The 16,610-nt window shown below is 45.4% G+C and overlaps 1 protein-coding gene across 4 annotated transcripts in view; it reads left to right on the plus strand.

The window, feature by feature from the left end:
• Nucleotides 1-15,387, plus strand: part of RPIA (ribose 5-phosphate isomerase A) — a 73,328-nt gene extending 57,941 nt beyond the window's left edge. For all 4 annotated transcript variants that reach the window (XM_029593154.1, XM_029593172.1, XM_029593163.1 and 1 more), the window contains exons 8-10: nucleotides 823-964; nucleotides 1,189-1,288; nucleotides 14,697-15,387. In XM_029593154.1, coding sequence (XP_029449014.1) covers nucleotides 823-964; nucleotides 1,189-1,288; nucleotides 14,697-14,794 — 340 coding nt within the window. In that variant the 3' untranslated portion in view covers nucleotides 14,795-15,387. The remainder of the gene's footprint in view (nucleotides 1-822; nucleotides 965-1,188; nucleotides 1,289-14,696) is intronic.
• Nucleotides 15,388-16,610: the final 1,223 nt, after the last annotated feature.

The following is a 16,610-nucleotide window of genomic DNA, read 5'->3' on the forward strand; positions in this document are numbered from 1 at the left end:
CCCCTGCACATTGGGGGAAGAAAAGTTTAAAAAAAAAAAAAATCAAGGTTGTATGCTTTGATATAGAAATACTGAAGAGCTGCAGGTGGCAAACTGCCCTGTAAGGGATGACATCAGCAAATCAGTTATTCTCTGCCTCCATAAGCTAGTAGGGGCACAACGCTTGGTCTGGTAGGACTCAAGGAAAGAAAATTAGCAGGTAAAAATCAAAATTTTCCTTTCATACTGGCAAAACATTTAGTTCTCATCTCTAAATATCTTGCTAAAAAGCCAAGCTTTGGCCTTTTTCTTGAAATGCAGATTATTCAATTCATTCTGGAGCGCCTTAGGGTCAGAATAACTAGAGAGCAAATGTGTTATAGACATCAGATGTATCATTCAAATTTAATTAGTTTCCAGCTCACAAACTTGTTACATATAAGTAGAGGGCACGTGGTTCACAATATGAACCTTTTTGGAGCTTTAACACCTCTGAAAATTGTTTTTTTTAATTCCGTATTTCAGCAGCTCACTGAAAATTTAGTCACAGAAAAGTTAATCTGGTTTCATGTCTTTTTGTAAAGTCCGTGATGTGTGCAGACTTAAAGAATTCCTGTATTGTGGATGAAGAAATGAATCAAAGTGCTTATTTTTTTTTTTTGCTGCTGGTATGGAGTCTACAGCCTTGTAATACTCCGGGTCTCTACCATCCAAGCCTTTGAGGACAACTCCCCTGGGTCATGAGATGGCACAGGCCAAAATTATGTCATTTAAACACCAGAAATAATCAGTAATAACTGTCTCCTGCAGCTGAGCAGCCTTTCCTTTTCACATCCTCCACAGGAAGGATTCAAAGGATCTTGGGGAGCAGTGGAAGAAGGGCATTCCCATAGAAGTCATTCCAATGGCATATGTTCCAGTGGCCAAAACATTAGCCAGCAAATTCGGGGGAGTTGCTGAGCTGAGAATGGCAATTAGTAAAGCTGTAAGTGTCAAACATATCTTGGCAGGGTGTACCTGACCCAGGTTCAAATGTCATCATCATGGTTGCTTAAATGTGCCGGATGGGAGATTCAGTAACTTACAGGATTTGTACAGGAAGTGCATGGTACCGGTTCTTAGACATATGATGCTCTTATCTTATTCTTCATGAGTTGTAAAACTCCTTAGGTTGATTAAAACTTATAATTGCACACTTCATTTCCCTAGGGTCCAGTGGTGACGGACAATGGAAATTTTCTTTTAGACTGGAAGTTTGACAAGGTGCACAACTGGAGCATAGTGAACACCGCCATTAAAATGATACCAGGTAACCTGTCACAGCCTTGGAGCCTGGATTGCTACTGTAAGCTGTAAAGTAGCATCTGTGCATGACTGAACAGAAAAGTGCATAGCACACACCGGATGTGTAATACCACTGAAAAAGCACAAGTATGACTATTTATTTATGTATTTATTTATTTAAGACTTTTATATACCGACATTAGTGGACAACATCATACCGGTTTCATGTTTGTGTAGTAATAACATCAGCAAGGTTTTAGACCATGTTGCTGTTCTAGTTTCTCACCTTTTCCAGCCTTTTTCTTCCTAAAGAATGAATGCATCTTTATTTCCTTACTTAGAGAAGAGAACCAGGTGGGCAGCAAAAGAACTTAAAGACCACAATGCCTTCATTAGAATTTAGTTTATGAACTCATGGCTGAGTTCTTCAGCATAGGAAGCTTCCTTTGCCTGCCTCCCTCCCTCCTCAAGACTAGAACTTTCATCAGCTGTTTGGACGGGAGTAGTGTCTCCCACCTTTTGGCTGACAGGGGTCACTATAGCAGCAGCAGCGGCTGTTTTTCCTCTCTGCTGAAGCTGGACTGTGTGACCTTGCTCCAGCTCTGGACGGGAGTCTACCATGCTACTGCCTGAGCCATGGAAGCAGCCCCAACACGACAAACCATTTTTTTTTTTTTTATAATGCTGCTTTATGTCCAATTAAGAGAGTAGTACAAGCAAGCTATTTATGATGCAATGTCATTTTTTAAATCCGATAATTAACAAACAACTTCTAATGTATCAAATGGCCAAAGCTCAAGAGCACACTAGTCAGAGTTTCCCTGCATCTTGCCAAAGCTTAGTTTGCATATTGCATAGTTCTGGAAAGGCAGGGAAGTGTTATGTGACTCTTTTAGATGAGTCGGTAACTGTTTTTAACTATAAAATCTTAGAAATAAAATTGGAAGTCATAAAATCCACATGCATTGTGTTTAACAGCCCAAGAAGAGAAGTCTATGTACGTGTGTGTAAATGTGCACGTCTCTCACTTAGCCAGCATGAGTTCTTAGTTATTTGGATTGGTTGAGACACATGAACTGTGACTGGTATGACTGTTGTCCCTAGTGTCGGTGACTACAACATGCATTTGATCTCTTAAAGCGTATCTGCTGCTTCAGAATAGTGACTGCCCCAAACTATAAAAGAGGTTAGAGTGGAACAAAAGAAGTTGTGAGAAGCATAAAACTTCTCAAGTTGTCAAATTAGGGATGTTTCTCATACTTTTCTCCACTTTTTTTTTTTTTTTAAATTAATTTCCCAAAGAAGAAAGCAACCAGGTTAGCCAACTTGCAGATTCCTGAAAGGTTCTTCCAATCAGAAACAGCTAAATGCTGACTAGGGATAGCATAGGACTCATTTAACGAGAAGGTAGGGGAACAAATTGGGGATGTAGAGCAGTAACTTAGAATGGATGTTTTTACCTGTATTTCTAAAAGAATAAAACCCCATTAACAGTATATGAAACAAGACAGGGTAAAATACTGGAAGGCATAGGTTTTCTTGAAGACATAGGGGAAAATTGAATTGCATGTAAAAAGGTTGCATTTGTTTCAGGGGCCTTTTAAGGTGATCAATAACAGTAAACTTTAGCAAGATCGCTATATTTAATCTTCCAGGAATCCCTCAGTATCCGTAAGGTGCCAGGGGATTGGCATGATTTCCTCTGGTAGCTATTTATCTATAAGAAGGTTTATGAAGCAGAACAAGATAGTTACAGACCAATAAGCTTGACTTCCATTGCAATAAGTACTGGAGGCAAGTAAGGAAGAGATGCTTGTGCATCCTGAAGGCTGGGGAATAATTGGCACTAATCAACAGGAATTAATAGTCTACCCAGCCATCTTCATCAGTGAGTGCCCCCAGGATGATCTGTTATGTAAATGAAGTCGGGGAGTGGGGGGTTCATAGTAGCACATCCGTTTTTGCCAATGGCGTCAAGCAGTGTTCAGGATGTGGCTGTCGTAGGGGATGAATGTCAGTGGCAAATGAGATTCAGTGAGGGAAAAACGCATGTTGGGATTCAGAAAACAGTGTGAGGGTTGGCCTGGTGGCTCAAGTGGCAAGTGCTGTGTGGAAGAAACCCCGATTTAATCCCCGAATTGCATCCTTTGTTCCTCTGATTGGATGGGGATGGGATGCTTCAGAGGCGGTGTTCGCAGCTCCCCCGCCCCCCCCCCCCCCCAGGGGATGGGGGAAGGGAGTCGCGGTCACTGGTTAAAGGTGAAGCCTAGTAGCCATACTCTGGGAACAAAAAGGAAAGCGAAGCTTCAGATTAAAGTTGCACCTCAAAAAGACAAAATGCTAGTGGTATCAACAGAAATAGAATATTTTGCACTGTCTGCAGTCTTTTGCCCACAATGGGCTGTAGACTGTATCCGCCGCCACAGTTGAGGTGTTATCTACCACTAGTAGAGGTCCTACTTAAAGTGACTCTTCAAACAATTAGGAAAAACTGTGCAAACAATTCCAGGGACCTTCCTAAATAGAATCACATGTCATATCTTCAGCTGTGTCTGGGGTGTGGGGGGACCTGTTCCATTGTTACTTGTTCTATATTTCAAAGGAACTGCCTGGTCTCCTTTTATCCTAACCATCTGTGTTAATGTGCATGCTACACTGAGTTATGAGAACCAGTCTGCTGGCTTCACTCCACCGGTTGAGACTTGTTTGTTGAATCGTCCACCAGATGGTGCCTTCATTCCAAAGATTTCAAAAGATTTGCAGTGAACTGTTCCAGAGACCCCAGCACAATTTTTTTTTCTTTTGGTACATTTTTATTCTTAAATGACAAAGTAGGCCTTTGTATTACCTATTAGCCTAGCTTGTTGAGCCATATTTCAGTACAGCTAATACAAGATTTAAACCATTATCCAATCTGATAGGCTGTAGTGGGGTGGTTATAAGCGTTGCCTGTACATTTCTAGCATGAATCCTGGGTTTGAGGTATTCAAGGAATACTTTTTTTTGCACAAGTTCAACAAAAGATTTCAATTGAAATTTCAACCACTCATGAGTAAATTTTCTTGAAATTGGCCTTGCATGTAGGGACTAATGTAACCATGATGATTACTGAGCATTCATTTCTTGCATCCTTCAGGACCAATGTAATAAAGCATATGCTAAAACTGGAGCATATTTTTAACATGGGATTTTAATTTACTCACATGCAAGAAACCTGCAGGACTGTGGGATGCAGTAAACCAATGCCATGCAAATGGACCAGGAGTAAACGAAAGGGCGCTAAATGGAAAACACATGCTGCTAATTTGAGATCACATGAAAAGCTGCACTGATGTAGAAAAGTGCTTTAAAAACAGGAGTAAGGAGGCAGATGAGGAAAGGAGTATGAACAAAATGGCTTTGTATGCAAGATTGGCGCTGTGCATCCTGAACTAGGAGCAATCTCACATACAAGGCGTGGTAAGTAAAATCAAAGTATCTGCTCTTTTGGGTAGGCACCTACGGCTGAACAATACCCATTCTGGCACTGTGTATGCAACATTGGGTACAATCTTGCTTCCAAGGCTATTTTGGCGAGGGAAGGGAAGAGGGAAAAAGGGAGAGAAGTAGAGGAGCACCAAAACTGTATTGAGGAGGAGTGAGAGAGCACCACCCACAGACCTCCACCATTCAACCATCTCCCACTTCCCCAGGAAGTCAGATGCTGGGGAAGAGTGGGAGGCAGGTGGTAGGGTTGCCAGCTTCTTAGAAATATTATCACTGATGTCTGTCTGCCACTCCTCTAGGAGCCCTGCCTCCTCCTTTCTTTCCGCAGCATTTCAAAAGGCCAGAATCCAAGTGGCTTCTGTTCAGCCAAACTCCAAAAGTGGACCTTGGTCCTTTCAGTAATTGGAGTAGGGAGGGTCGTGGGGGGTCGGGAGGAGTATATAGGTAGGGGCGCATTCCTCCTTACCCGTGTGTGTGTCTGTGTGGTGGAGGGGCGGGGGATGTTATGGAAGGGGTAGATGATGGTATGAAGGGGTGAGTATGGGTGTAGGGGGAAGAGTGTGTGCATGGACTCCTTGCCCTCTTCCCTGCTCCTGTGTTTGGAGGGGGATAATAGTGTAGTTGGGGTTGTGTATGGGTGATGGCATTCTTTCCCTCTCTTCTCACCCAGCAGTGTAAGTGGTGGTGCGGAGGTTGCTGATTGGGGCGGTGAGTGGAGTTGTGAAGTCTGTGTGTGTTGCACTCTTAACTTTATAGCCCTCTCCCCCCTCACTGTGTGTCTTGAGGGGGTGATTAGTGTCGGGATGTGCATGTGGCTGGTTTTGGCTGGGGGTAATTGTAATTGCTTAGGCTGGCAGAACGCTGGAAATTTAACTCCTGGGTTTGAGGTGGAATAAACTCAGTTTCTGGTTGCCAGTGTTATCTATTGCAGTACTCATTCCCTGTACATACCAGGATCATTCCAGACGATGGGTTATGTGCCCTGTCCAGCAGATGGAGTCAGAAACAGATTTCTGGGGGAGGTGCTACACTACGTCACCACCCTCGTCATCATCCCCTGTATCTTTCTGACTCCAGCAGATGCGGTTTGTGGAACTTGGGTTCCTCACAACTTTATCTTCATTATTAATTTTTCTCTCATTTTGCTTTAAGGGATCAAGTAAAAACTTTCTCTTCTATTATAGCTAATTTCTTTATTTGGGAAAAGTCTAAAAAAAAAAAAAAAAAAAAAAAAAATTTTCTATTGAGGGAAATTGAGCGCAGTAACGGTTTGTTACCTCACCGGGGCTTCCTGACAAGCCTCTTTTCTCTCTCTTTACTACTCTCTCTCCGTTTCTGTTTGGCTGGGGTAAGTGTTGCTTTTTTGAATTTAATTTTCAGGTTACCTCAGCGCTTTTTCGCCGACGTTTTTCGACGGAGGGTGCACGCTGGTGGTCCAGCCTCTCCCCCACTTTCCCCCTCCTCCCCCCACAACGCTATCTAGTCGACCCGCGGTCCCGCGAAGTTCATTCCCCGGGACCGCCGGCTGCCGGGAAGGTGATACCCCGGCGGTTCTTGGGTCGGCAGGGGGGAGTTTTTCTCTTTATTTCCCGCAGTCATCTCAGCGCGAGGCTATACTTGCCGCGCTTATTCGCCCCTCCCCCCTCATTGTTTTTCAATGCCGCGCCCGGCGGCCTGTGTAATATGCGGCCGACAGGGAGCTAAAATCGTTAGGGAGGGGCGTTGCTCGGGCTGCCTCCCCGATGGGGAAACATGTCCGGCTGAGGGGGACGCCGAGGGAATGGTGGACCGCGATTTGAGAAAAAGACAGGCCCCGTTCCCGCTCAGCACAGAAACGGCAGCCATTTTAATGTCAGACTCGGAAGCGGGGTTATCAGAGGAGGACTCCCCGATTATTTCAGCACTCCCTTCGAGAACTCAGCGGACCTCAGCAGACCCCAGTCACCGAGAGGGTGAGGCCTCAGGGGCCCCCTCCGGAGGATTTTCTGCTTTTTCACCGGAGTTCGTTGTTCTGATGCACAAAGCTTTTTTGCATTTCAGGGATGCTTCTTCAGACTTCTCTGTCCCCCCCTCCCCCAAAGTTGGCCCGCCTTTCATCATTGCAGGGGGATTCCCCCTCCCAAGGGATTTCCTCTCCTTCTGGCGCTCCACCTCAGCCTTCCAAGGATCCCTCAGCTGTACCTCCACCCCCGGTTTCGTGCTCAGGGGGGGACCCTCCGGGAGATCCTTCGGGAGATGATCCCACTTTGCTTTCTCATCTGGAGGGAGATGATCCAAGGATTCTACGTATTTTCCAGTCAGAGGAATTGGAGGACCTGATCCCTCATATTTTGACGGAAATGGACATCGACCCCCCTCCTGAGCCTGTTGGACCACAACCAAACGTAAGGAAAGGTGACCCTCTCCTTGCGGGTTTAAGGCCTTTGGCCAAGTCTTTTCCCACTCACCCTTCTTTTCTCCAACTCATTTCCCGTGAGTGGGATACTCCTGAGGCAACCCTCAGAGTTAGTAGAGCTATGGAGAAGCTCTACCCACTCCCACAGGATTTTCTGGACATCCTCAAAGTTCCCGCCGTGGACTCGGCTGTATCAGCAGTGACCAAACACACTACCATACCGGTCACGGGAGGTACGGCTCTGAAAGACACTCAGGATAGAAAATTGGAAGTCTTTCTCAAAAGGATTTTTGAAGTTTCCGCACTAGGCATGCGAGCGTCCATTTGCAGTGCTCTTGCTCAGAGAGCAGGTCTACGCTGGGTACAGCAGTTGCTTACCTCGCAGGAGTTACCAGATGCTGAGGCCCTACAGGCGGATCGGCTGGAAGCCGTGATGGCATATGGGGCGGATGCCTTTTATGACCTACTCAGAGTCCTCGCCCGTTCCATGGTAGCGGCAGTCTCAGCTCGACGACTTCTCTGGCTGCGAAACTGGTCCGCGGACGCATCCTCTAAAACGCGCCTGGGATCCCTTCCCTTCAAGGGTAAATTTCTTTTTGGGGAAGATTTGGATCAGATCATTAAATCTTTGAATGAGAATTCAGTGCATAAGCTTCCGGAAGATCGTCCACGATCCTCAAGGTTTTCCTACTCTTCTTCCAGATCTCGATACAGGAATCAGCGGAGGACACGAAACACTCGTCAACAAGCTCCTCGGAACCCATCCTCACGTTCAGGTTCCTGGAACAGGCCCTTTCGAGGGCGCCGTCCCGGCAGGGAGGGTCAGGGACGGGGTTCCTCTAATTCCTCCTCCTTCAAGACAAACCAATGATGCCAGTCGGACCCACGACCCGGTTCCCCGGCTGGGGGGCCGGATCTCTCTCTTTTACAGCGAGTGGGTCCAAATTACATCGGACCAGTGGGTCCTGGATATTCTAAAGCACGGCTACGCATTGGATTTTGTCCATCCTCCCAGAGACAGGTTCCTTTTCTCTCCTTGCGGATCCAGTTACAAGCAAGAAGCTGTCGCTTCCACTCTCGACCGACTTTCCGCACTTGGAGCGATTTCACCAGTCCCTCCCTACGATTGGGGTCGAGGTCATTACTCCATCTATTTTGTTGTCCCAAAGAAGGAGGGTACTTTTCGTCCCATCCTGGACCTCAAGATGGTGAACAGGTCTCTACGAATTCCCCGTTTTCGCATGGAGACTCTTCGGTCGGTTCTAGCAGCGGTACATCGAGGAGAATTTCTAGCTTCCTTGGATCTCACCGAGGCCTACTTGCATATTCCTATTCTCAAGGATCATCAGCGCTACCTAAGATTCAAGATCTTAGGTCAACATTTTCAGTTCCGGGCCTTACCTTTCGGTCTAGCGACGGCTCCACGAGTCTTCACGAAAATCATGGTAGTGGTGGCAGCTGCATTGCGCCGGCAGGGCGTTCTGGTACACCCTTACCTGGACGATTGGCTCATACGAGCGAAGTCATGGGACCAGGGTTGCCGGATGGTCAGAATAGTGCTCCGCATGCTCCAGTCTCTCGGGTGGATTGTCAACTATGCCAAGAGTCACCTAGTTCCTTCCCAGTCCCTGGAATTCCTGGGAGCACATTTCGACACGAAACAGGGCATGGTATTCCTCAAGAAAGAAAGGGCTCAGTCCCTTCGCGATCAGGTTCTCCGATTCTTGGATCTTCAAGAACCCACATCATGGGATTACCTTCAGCTCCTGGGCACGATGGCCTCCACTATCGATCTTGTTCCTTGGGCCTTTGCCCACCTCCGCCCTCTTCAAAGGTCTCTGCTCTCCAGATGGAAACCGTCCTCACAAGACTACCAGATGGTACTCCCAATTCCGATGGATACCGTCCACAGTCTCCACTGGTGGCTAGAATACCGAAACCTAGCTCAAGGAGTATCTCTGGACATACCAGAATGGATAGTGGTCACCACGGATGCCAGTCTATCAGGATGGGGGGCGGTCTGTCAGGAGAGCTCTCTACAAGGTCAATGGACGGCGGAACAAGCCCGGTGGCCCATCAATCGTCTGGAGACCAGAGCGGTACGTCTGGCGTTAAAAGGGTTCCTTCCTCGGTTGCTTCACAGAGCTGTCAGGGTCCTTTCCGACAATGCGACCACGGTGTCTTACATCAACAGACAGGGGGGCACACGAAGTCTTCAAGTATCCTTGGAAGCGGACAAATTAATGCTCTGGGCGGAAAGGCATCTGTTGCGTTTGGCAGCCTCCCACATAGCGGGAGTAGACAATATACAGGCAGACTTCTTAAGTCGTCAACGCCTGGATCCCGGAGAATGGGAACTCTCGGGGGAGGCAATGGATTTGATAATCTCCCGATGGGGTCCTCCCCACCTGGATCTCATGGCCACAGCAAGCAATGCAAAGACTCCGCGTTTCTTCAGCCGCAGAAGAGAACACGGCGCAGAAGGAATCGATGCTCTAGCCCTGCCTTGGCCGCGGAACATCCTACTTTATGTCTTTCCACCGTGGCCTCTCGTGGGAAAAGTGATTCGAAGAATCGAGAATCACCACGGTCCAGTGGTCCTAGTGGCGCCGGAATGGCCTCGTCGACCGTGGTTTGCGGATCTTCTTCTCCTAACCATGGAAGGCCCTCTACGTCTCAGCCACATTCCACGCCTACTTCGGCAGGGACCCATATTTTTACAGCAGGCCGATCGCTTCTGTCTAGCGGCCTGGCTTTTGAGAGGCGCAAACTGAGGTACAGAGGCTACCAGGAGGAGGTCATTTCGACTCTATTACTAGCTCGTAAGAGATCTACTTCAGTCACTTATATAAGAGTTTGGAAGGTCTTCGAAAATTGGTGCGGATCTCACGACATCCACCCCACCAATGCTTCCGTATCTCAAATTCTCTCCTTCCTTCAGGAAGGACTAGATCTCGGCCTCTCTTACAACTCACTTCGAGTACAGGTCGCGGCTTTGGGCGCCCTCTTATATAGTGGCGAAGGATCGCGTCTCTCCTCTCATCCGGATGTGGGTCGCTTCCTTAGAGGGGTGCGTCACTTGAAGCCTCCGTTACGTCCTCCTTGTCCGTCCTGGAATCTGAACTTAGTTTTACGAGCACTTAGCGGTTCACCTTTTGAACCCTTAAGATTTTCCTCTCTTAAAGATCTGACTTTTAAAACTATCTTCTTGGTGGCAATCTGTTCAGCGCGACGCATTTCAGAACTACAGGCACTATCCTGTCGAGAACCGTATCTCCGTTTTTCAGATGACGGCGTGTCTCTCCGCACGGTCCCATCTTTTCTTCCTAAAGTGGTTTCGGCCTTCCACCTCAATCAGTCAGTTGAGTTGCCTTCCTTCAAATCAAACGAACCCAGGGATTTACGTCTTTTGGATGTAAAGCGATGTCTGTTGCGTTATTTGGAAGTTACCAATGATTTTCGTCTTTCCGACCATCTCTTCGTTCTCTGGTCGGGCCCCAGGAAGGGTCACATGGCATCCAAAACGTCTATTGCTCGCTGGCTGAAGGGGACAATTGCTTCGGCTTATATTGGGGCCGGTAAGCAACCTCCTTTGGGGGTTAAAGCCCATTCCGTTCGCGCACAGGCAGCATCATGGGCAGAGTCTAGCTCTGTTTCAGTCCAGGAGATTTGCAGAGCGGCGACGTGGAAGTCTCTCCATACTTTCGCAAGGCACTATCGTCTGGATGTTTCCACATCATCAGACGGTTCTTTTGGGGATCGAGTCATCCGAGCAGGGCTATCCACGGCCCGCCCATAAGAGGGAAGCTTGGGTACATCCCATCGTCTGGAATGATCCTGGTATGTACAGGGAAAAGAAAATTATTCCTTACCTGCTAATTTTCGTTCCTGTAATACCATGGATCATTCCAGACACCCTCCCATTACTATTGAAAGTTTTAATTAAGGTGGGCTATCTCTGCTCGACTATGCTCTCCTTATTTTTCTACTCACTCTAGCACTCAAAGTTGTTTTGTTCAAATATTTATGTGTTAATAAGTTCTCTGTTGAGGTTATCATTCTGTTCTTTAACAGTTTTCAAACTTTAAATTTTAGTTAATACATTTACTTGATCCCTCTCTTCCTCTTGGGCTTGGCTTTGCTAGGCTAGATACTGGGGATGATGACGAGGGTGGTGACGTAGTGTAGCACCTCCCCCAGAAATCTGTTTCTGACTCCATCTGCTGGACAGGGCACATAACCCATCGTCTGGAATGATCCATGGTATTACAGGAACGAAAATTAGCAGGTAAGGAATAATTTTCTTATGTGGTAGAAGTAGCTAGGCACTACCACATGGGCACAGCAATGGAAAAACATGGCCACCAGAATTGTGAATTTATTCCACCTCAGACCCAGGAGTTAAAATTTCCGGTGTAAGGCCTTGGGGCAATTACTAGTCATAGGTGTTCTTGCTTTTCCTGAACAAGTGAACATTATACACTTTGCACAGCATAAAAGTTTGTACTGTTCAACTGTAGGTGCCTGTCCCCAGAGAGATTACACCTTGATCAGCTGTAGGTATGTGCTCCAGAGAGCTTATTCTTCAATTGCACATGCCTTGCTTTGCCAAAATGGCATTCGATGCAGGAATGTACCCAAAGGTTGGGCTGTACAGCATATATTTCACATGTAGAGGCCATTTTGGCAAGGCATGTCAAGTAAAATCGAAGCTTAAGCTCTCTAAGGTGGACTCCTATAGCTGAACAAAATGTAAGCTCTCTGGGATGGGCACCTACAGCTGAATTGCATGCACTTGGCACTATGCATAGTGCATACTGTTCAGAAGAAAATAAAAAAACCTGAATGGTGCCGGCCCCAGAGAGCTTAAACTGGAAATTTAACTCCTAGGTCTGAGGTGGAGTCACCTCATATTTTTGGTGGCCTATGTTATTGTATTACTATGCCCAGTGTGGTAGAAGCAGGTAGACACTACCACGTGGGCAAAGCAATAGATTAACATGGGCACCAGAAATATGAATGAACTTTTACTCTGCCTCACACCTGGGAGTTAAATTTCCAGCATTAAGAAAATTTGCTTTAATCGGTTTGCCCTTTAAAGCACCCTCCTGCATTGCTGGGAAATTCATTCATTAATATGTAGATGTACAATATACTTGTGCTAATCGTAGTCTTGGCTTTAACTCCTTTTTTAATGTGGATCTTTTTCTGCACAAACCCCCCCCCTGTTAAATACCAGGGTTAAGTTACTGTGGAAAAATGTGCACTAAAACAGGATTACATTTGCCCATTTGTGGAGGATGAAAGAACAAAAAGTGTTAATCTGGTCATGTCGTGGGCCATGATGCAGCGCCTAGGAAACTGTTTTATGCTGTACAAGTAACAAATGACAAAGCAGCTGTAGTCCCTGTTGTTCAACAGGTAGGGAAAGCATACAGAGCATGGCTTCAGGCTTGCTTTCCAACACAGATTTATGGAAGGAGTGGGTGGAGGTGTCTCTGGGTGAAGGGGAATGTATTGTGTGTTCGTCGGTGGGGGTTATATGTGTGATGGTGGTGTGAGTGTAGGAGTGGGTGAATCTGTGTGTTGGGGGTATGGAATATGTAGATGTGGGAAGTAGGGAAAGAGGTGGGTAAAGGGATATAGGTGTGAGTGTGTGAGATGTGTCTGAGTGGGGATGTATGGGGTGTTGGGATAGCTGTGTGTGTGGGAAGTGTGAGTTGTGGGAAGGCCTGGGGAGTGGTCATGTGTGTTTGTGACTAGTAGTGTGAAGGAGGTGGTTTTGAAGATGCTCTTTATGCATCACCAGTTGCTTCATTGATTTTTCCCTGGCTTTGTCTCTCTGCCTGTGTTGCTGTGTGCCAAAGTGCAGTAAGGGATCGGGGTGGGAGGGGCTTTTGGAACGGAACGTCGGTCAGCATTCTAACAATTTCCCTTAGAAAGCAAAGGAGATTTATTTTTTTTGGAGGTTCTGTTCTCTGAAAATACTGACCTGCAGTTTCTAGTTTTCAAACTCTTCAAACATTTTCTCATTTTCTTCCTGCATGCTCCTTTTTTGGACAGTTACTGTGCCTATGGAAAGAGAGACTGGTGAACATTGATCCCTTTTATGTAGTCCTTTCCAGCATTCTTTGTCAGTAAGAAAGAAAAAAGCAAAATGGCTAGCTAATTGTGCTGACTTTTGACCAGTTAATAAGGACTCCACTTGAAAGCAAAGTAAGGTGCTTCACTTCTTGGGTTTTTTTTCTTTTTTATTATTGTAGACAAATTCATAAATGAGAGAGGGAAACGGTAGAACTTGTTCGGTTTATTTTTCCCCTACTCTTTGATTTTAACACAGTTTTTGATAAGTTCAACTACTATTGCATTATAATAATAATTCTCTCTCTCAATGTGTTGCTGTTTTTAGAAGAAGCTGAAGGAGAACTATATAAAACAACATTTTCTAAAGAAGAGTTAGAATTTGTGCTGAAAGGAGCAGGTCTCTGAACGTAGAAAAGGGATCCGTTATACTGCGTGCTCTCTGTAGAAAGTAGCTAATTGCAAGTAACTTGCTTTTACACCTTTTTGACACCTGAAGTTCTCTGGAACTGCAGGAGACGCTGTGGAAAGCTGCAGACATGAGCACAGCCCGCCTCTTCCGTGCCACAGACAGGAGGGCGGCCAACACCAGCAGTGTTGAGAAGAAGCAGCTTCTCTAAAATGCTGTTAGCAGACTTTCAACGGCACTATTTTTTGTTGTTGGTGTTGAACATTTTTTCTGGAAAATGCATTTTAATGAAAAAAGAAGTAATCTTTGGAAACCAGCTATATTCTCTGGTTGCTAACAGATAATTAACTTTGAATTTCAAGCTTTTGCTTTTATTATTTCTCCATCGTAGGGATAATACATGTTTGAAAGAATAAAAGAAGCAAATTTTACTGTCTTAAAGATTTCAAGTGACTCTGCACACTGTATGGTTTTGACTTTGCTTGTTTTATGTAAAGGAGAAAACGGGGTTCTTTGCAGGGTTGGATGCCATGTTGTAAGAACCAACAGAGAATGGATCCAGAGGTGATATTGTACCAGATCTTTCTTAGGCTAGGCCAATAAGAGGCATCATGTTCTGCCAAAAACCCTTACTTTGTTTTTACCACCAACAGACAAGTTACCTTAGGATGAAGAAAGCCCGGAGGCCATTTAAGAGGAGAAATGTTTTATCCTATCCAGCAGTGGTAGCAGTGTGAGATATTACAGTCCAGATTTTGTGAGTGGCTCCTGTTAATGCTTTCTTGGAAAGTGCTCTGAAGTCATGTTTAAGAAATCTTGACTGCTGGGCATTGTTTAGGCGATTTCCTGGGTTTGTACAGCAGTCCTATCAACTGTGCAGTTAAAGCTTTCTCAGACTCTGCCGTAGTGCCTCACGTAGTGCTCTTCCTTGTTCTGCAGCACCAGAGTGGCACATTCTTTACTTGAGGAGCCTTGGCCAGGTCAGGGATAGCAGAAGAGATCCAGCAAGGAAACCTAGACCACAGTTAACTTTTAACAGCTATGGTATTTGTTTGTTTCCAGGTGTGGTGGACACGGGCCTCTTTATTAACATGGCAGAGGTGGCGTACTTTGGAATGGAAGATGGATCAGTCAACATTCGTCCCAAGCCAGGATACTAACACAAGCAGGAATACCCCTTGCCTTTCTCTGGCTGCATGTGAGAAAGTGTGAGAGTGCCAACCAGACATTTCCTCAGGTGGCTTGAAGCCTATGTGCCGAAGACTGTACTTGAAATGGAACTCTTGCCTACTGTTGAGGTTATTTTGTTAAATCAATCAGAACCTTTTGAAATGGTTTTAAAAGAAAAAAGCTTTTTTTTTAAATTTTTTAGCTTTATGGAATTTTAGTGCTAAACTTTCTCAAGGAGTGGATTACAGTGCAGTTAAACTTGGCTGCAGAGTGTATAAATCAGTACCAGATCCTGTGGTGAACTTGGTCCTGTCTTTTATGAGCCCCTTGTGGTTCAAACTCTACATAATTGCTTTTGTTTCCCCCCCCCCCCCCAACCATGAAATACTATTGTCTTGGTTTTGTTTGGGTAGGCCACTTGATTTTATTACCAGTTGTAGGGTATTTATATATTTTAAAACAAACGTATAGTACTTTCTGTGGAAAATCAGTGAGCTAGCTGTTTCAGAGATTTACAAGCTTTGACACAAATAAAGTGTATTTTTATTTCCCGATATTGAATAAAGAACTATTACGTGCCATAGGATGCTGTCGCTGCTGTCCTGGTCTGTTGCAGCTCAGAGAAATGAAACCAGCAAGTTTATTTTAGTATGAGCAGTTTCCGTGCACATCCCACTGTTTAATATTGCAGACAATTCAAATTCATTTAGAACACAAACAGTACATTAGAAAAAATGGAACAGCAGATTATTACTTAGTATTGTATTATTACTTAGTATTGTAAAAGTTGTAGATTTGATGTCTTTCTTGGGGTGTGATTTTTCTTAAAATAGGTCTTGAGCTACTAAGGACCAGAGGTACTAAAGGTTGTCTCCCTTCTCACAGGACAAGCAGGATGGTAGTCCTCACATATGGGTGACATCACAGGATGGAGCCCAATCACAGAACACTTTTGTCAAAGATTCTAGACCTTTGATTGGCACCTACTGGGTCTGCCCAGCATAGCACTAAACCTGCAGCCAGCAGGGGTCCCCCTTCAGTTTTATTTTTTCTGCGCAGCAGTAGCCACACGGGTTAAGGAGCTCCACAGAGATTCCTGACAGGAATTTTCCTCACGGAATTACTAAAAACTTTCATACCTCACCGGGGTCCCTCCTTCGAATTTTTGACTCAGTGGTACTCCGGTAAGTTTTTACTCATTTTCGGTCGATTCCTGTCTAGTTTGGCCCTCGCGGCCTACTAGCTGTTGACCGTGCCGTGGCTAAATTTTTCAAAGGTAACCACAATGGTCAGATATATATTTCTAAACAATGGGTTCACACAGGTGTCCTATATCATACAATTATACATCATATACTTTTGTCAAATCACGGAACACTTTGACAAAAGTGTTCCGTGATTGGGCTCCATCCTGGTTCTCAACTGAATTAAGAAAACTCAAACAAGACCCTACAACACAAAGAACAACGCTGGCGGAAAGATCTCTCCCCTACCTCACTGGCTTCTTACAAAACAGCAATGAACTTCTATAGGACATCCATTACCCGCACCAAACGAGATTTCTACGCCAAAAAAATACACGGCTTCTTATACGACCCAAAAACTCTGTTCTCATATGTTGCAGCACTCATCACCCCTATTCCCTCGACCTTCCCTGAAGAAGAAGCCCAAAACAAATCTACAGAGTTGGCAATCTTCTTTGACAACAAAATCAAAAACCTACTTGCCCCCCTGGCAACATCCAACACTCCATCAAATCCCTCGCAACCACCAAGCCAAAATCCTATACCAACTATATACAAACAG

The sequence above is a fragment of the Rhinatrema bivittatum genome, chromosome 1 (genome assembly GCF_901001135.1).
Source record: "Rhinatrema bivittatum chromosome 1, aRhiBiv1.1, whole genome shotgun sequence".
In the NCBI taxonomy this organism is placed as follows: domain Eukaryota; kingdom Metazoa; phylum Chordata; class Amphibia; order Gymnophiona; family Rhinatrematidae; genus Rhinatrema; species Rhinatrema bivittatum.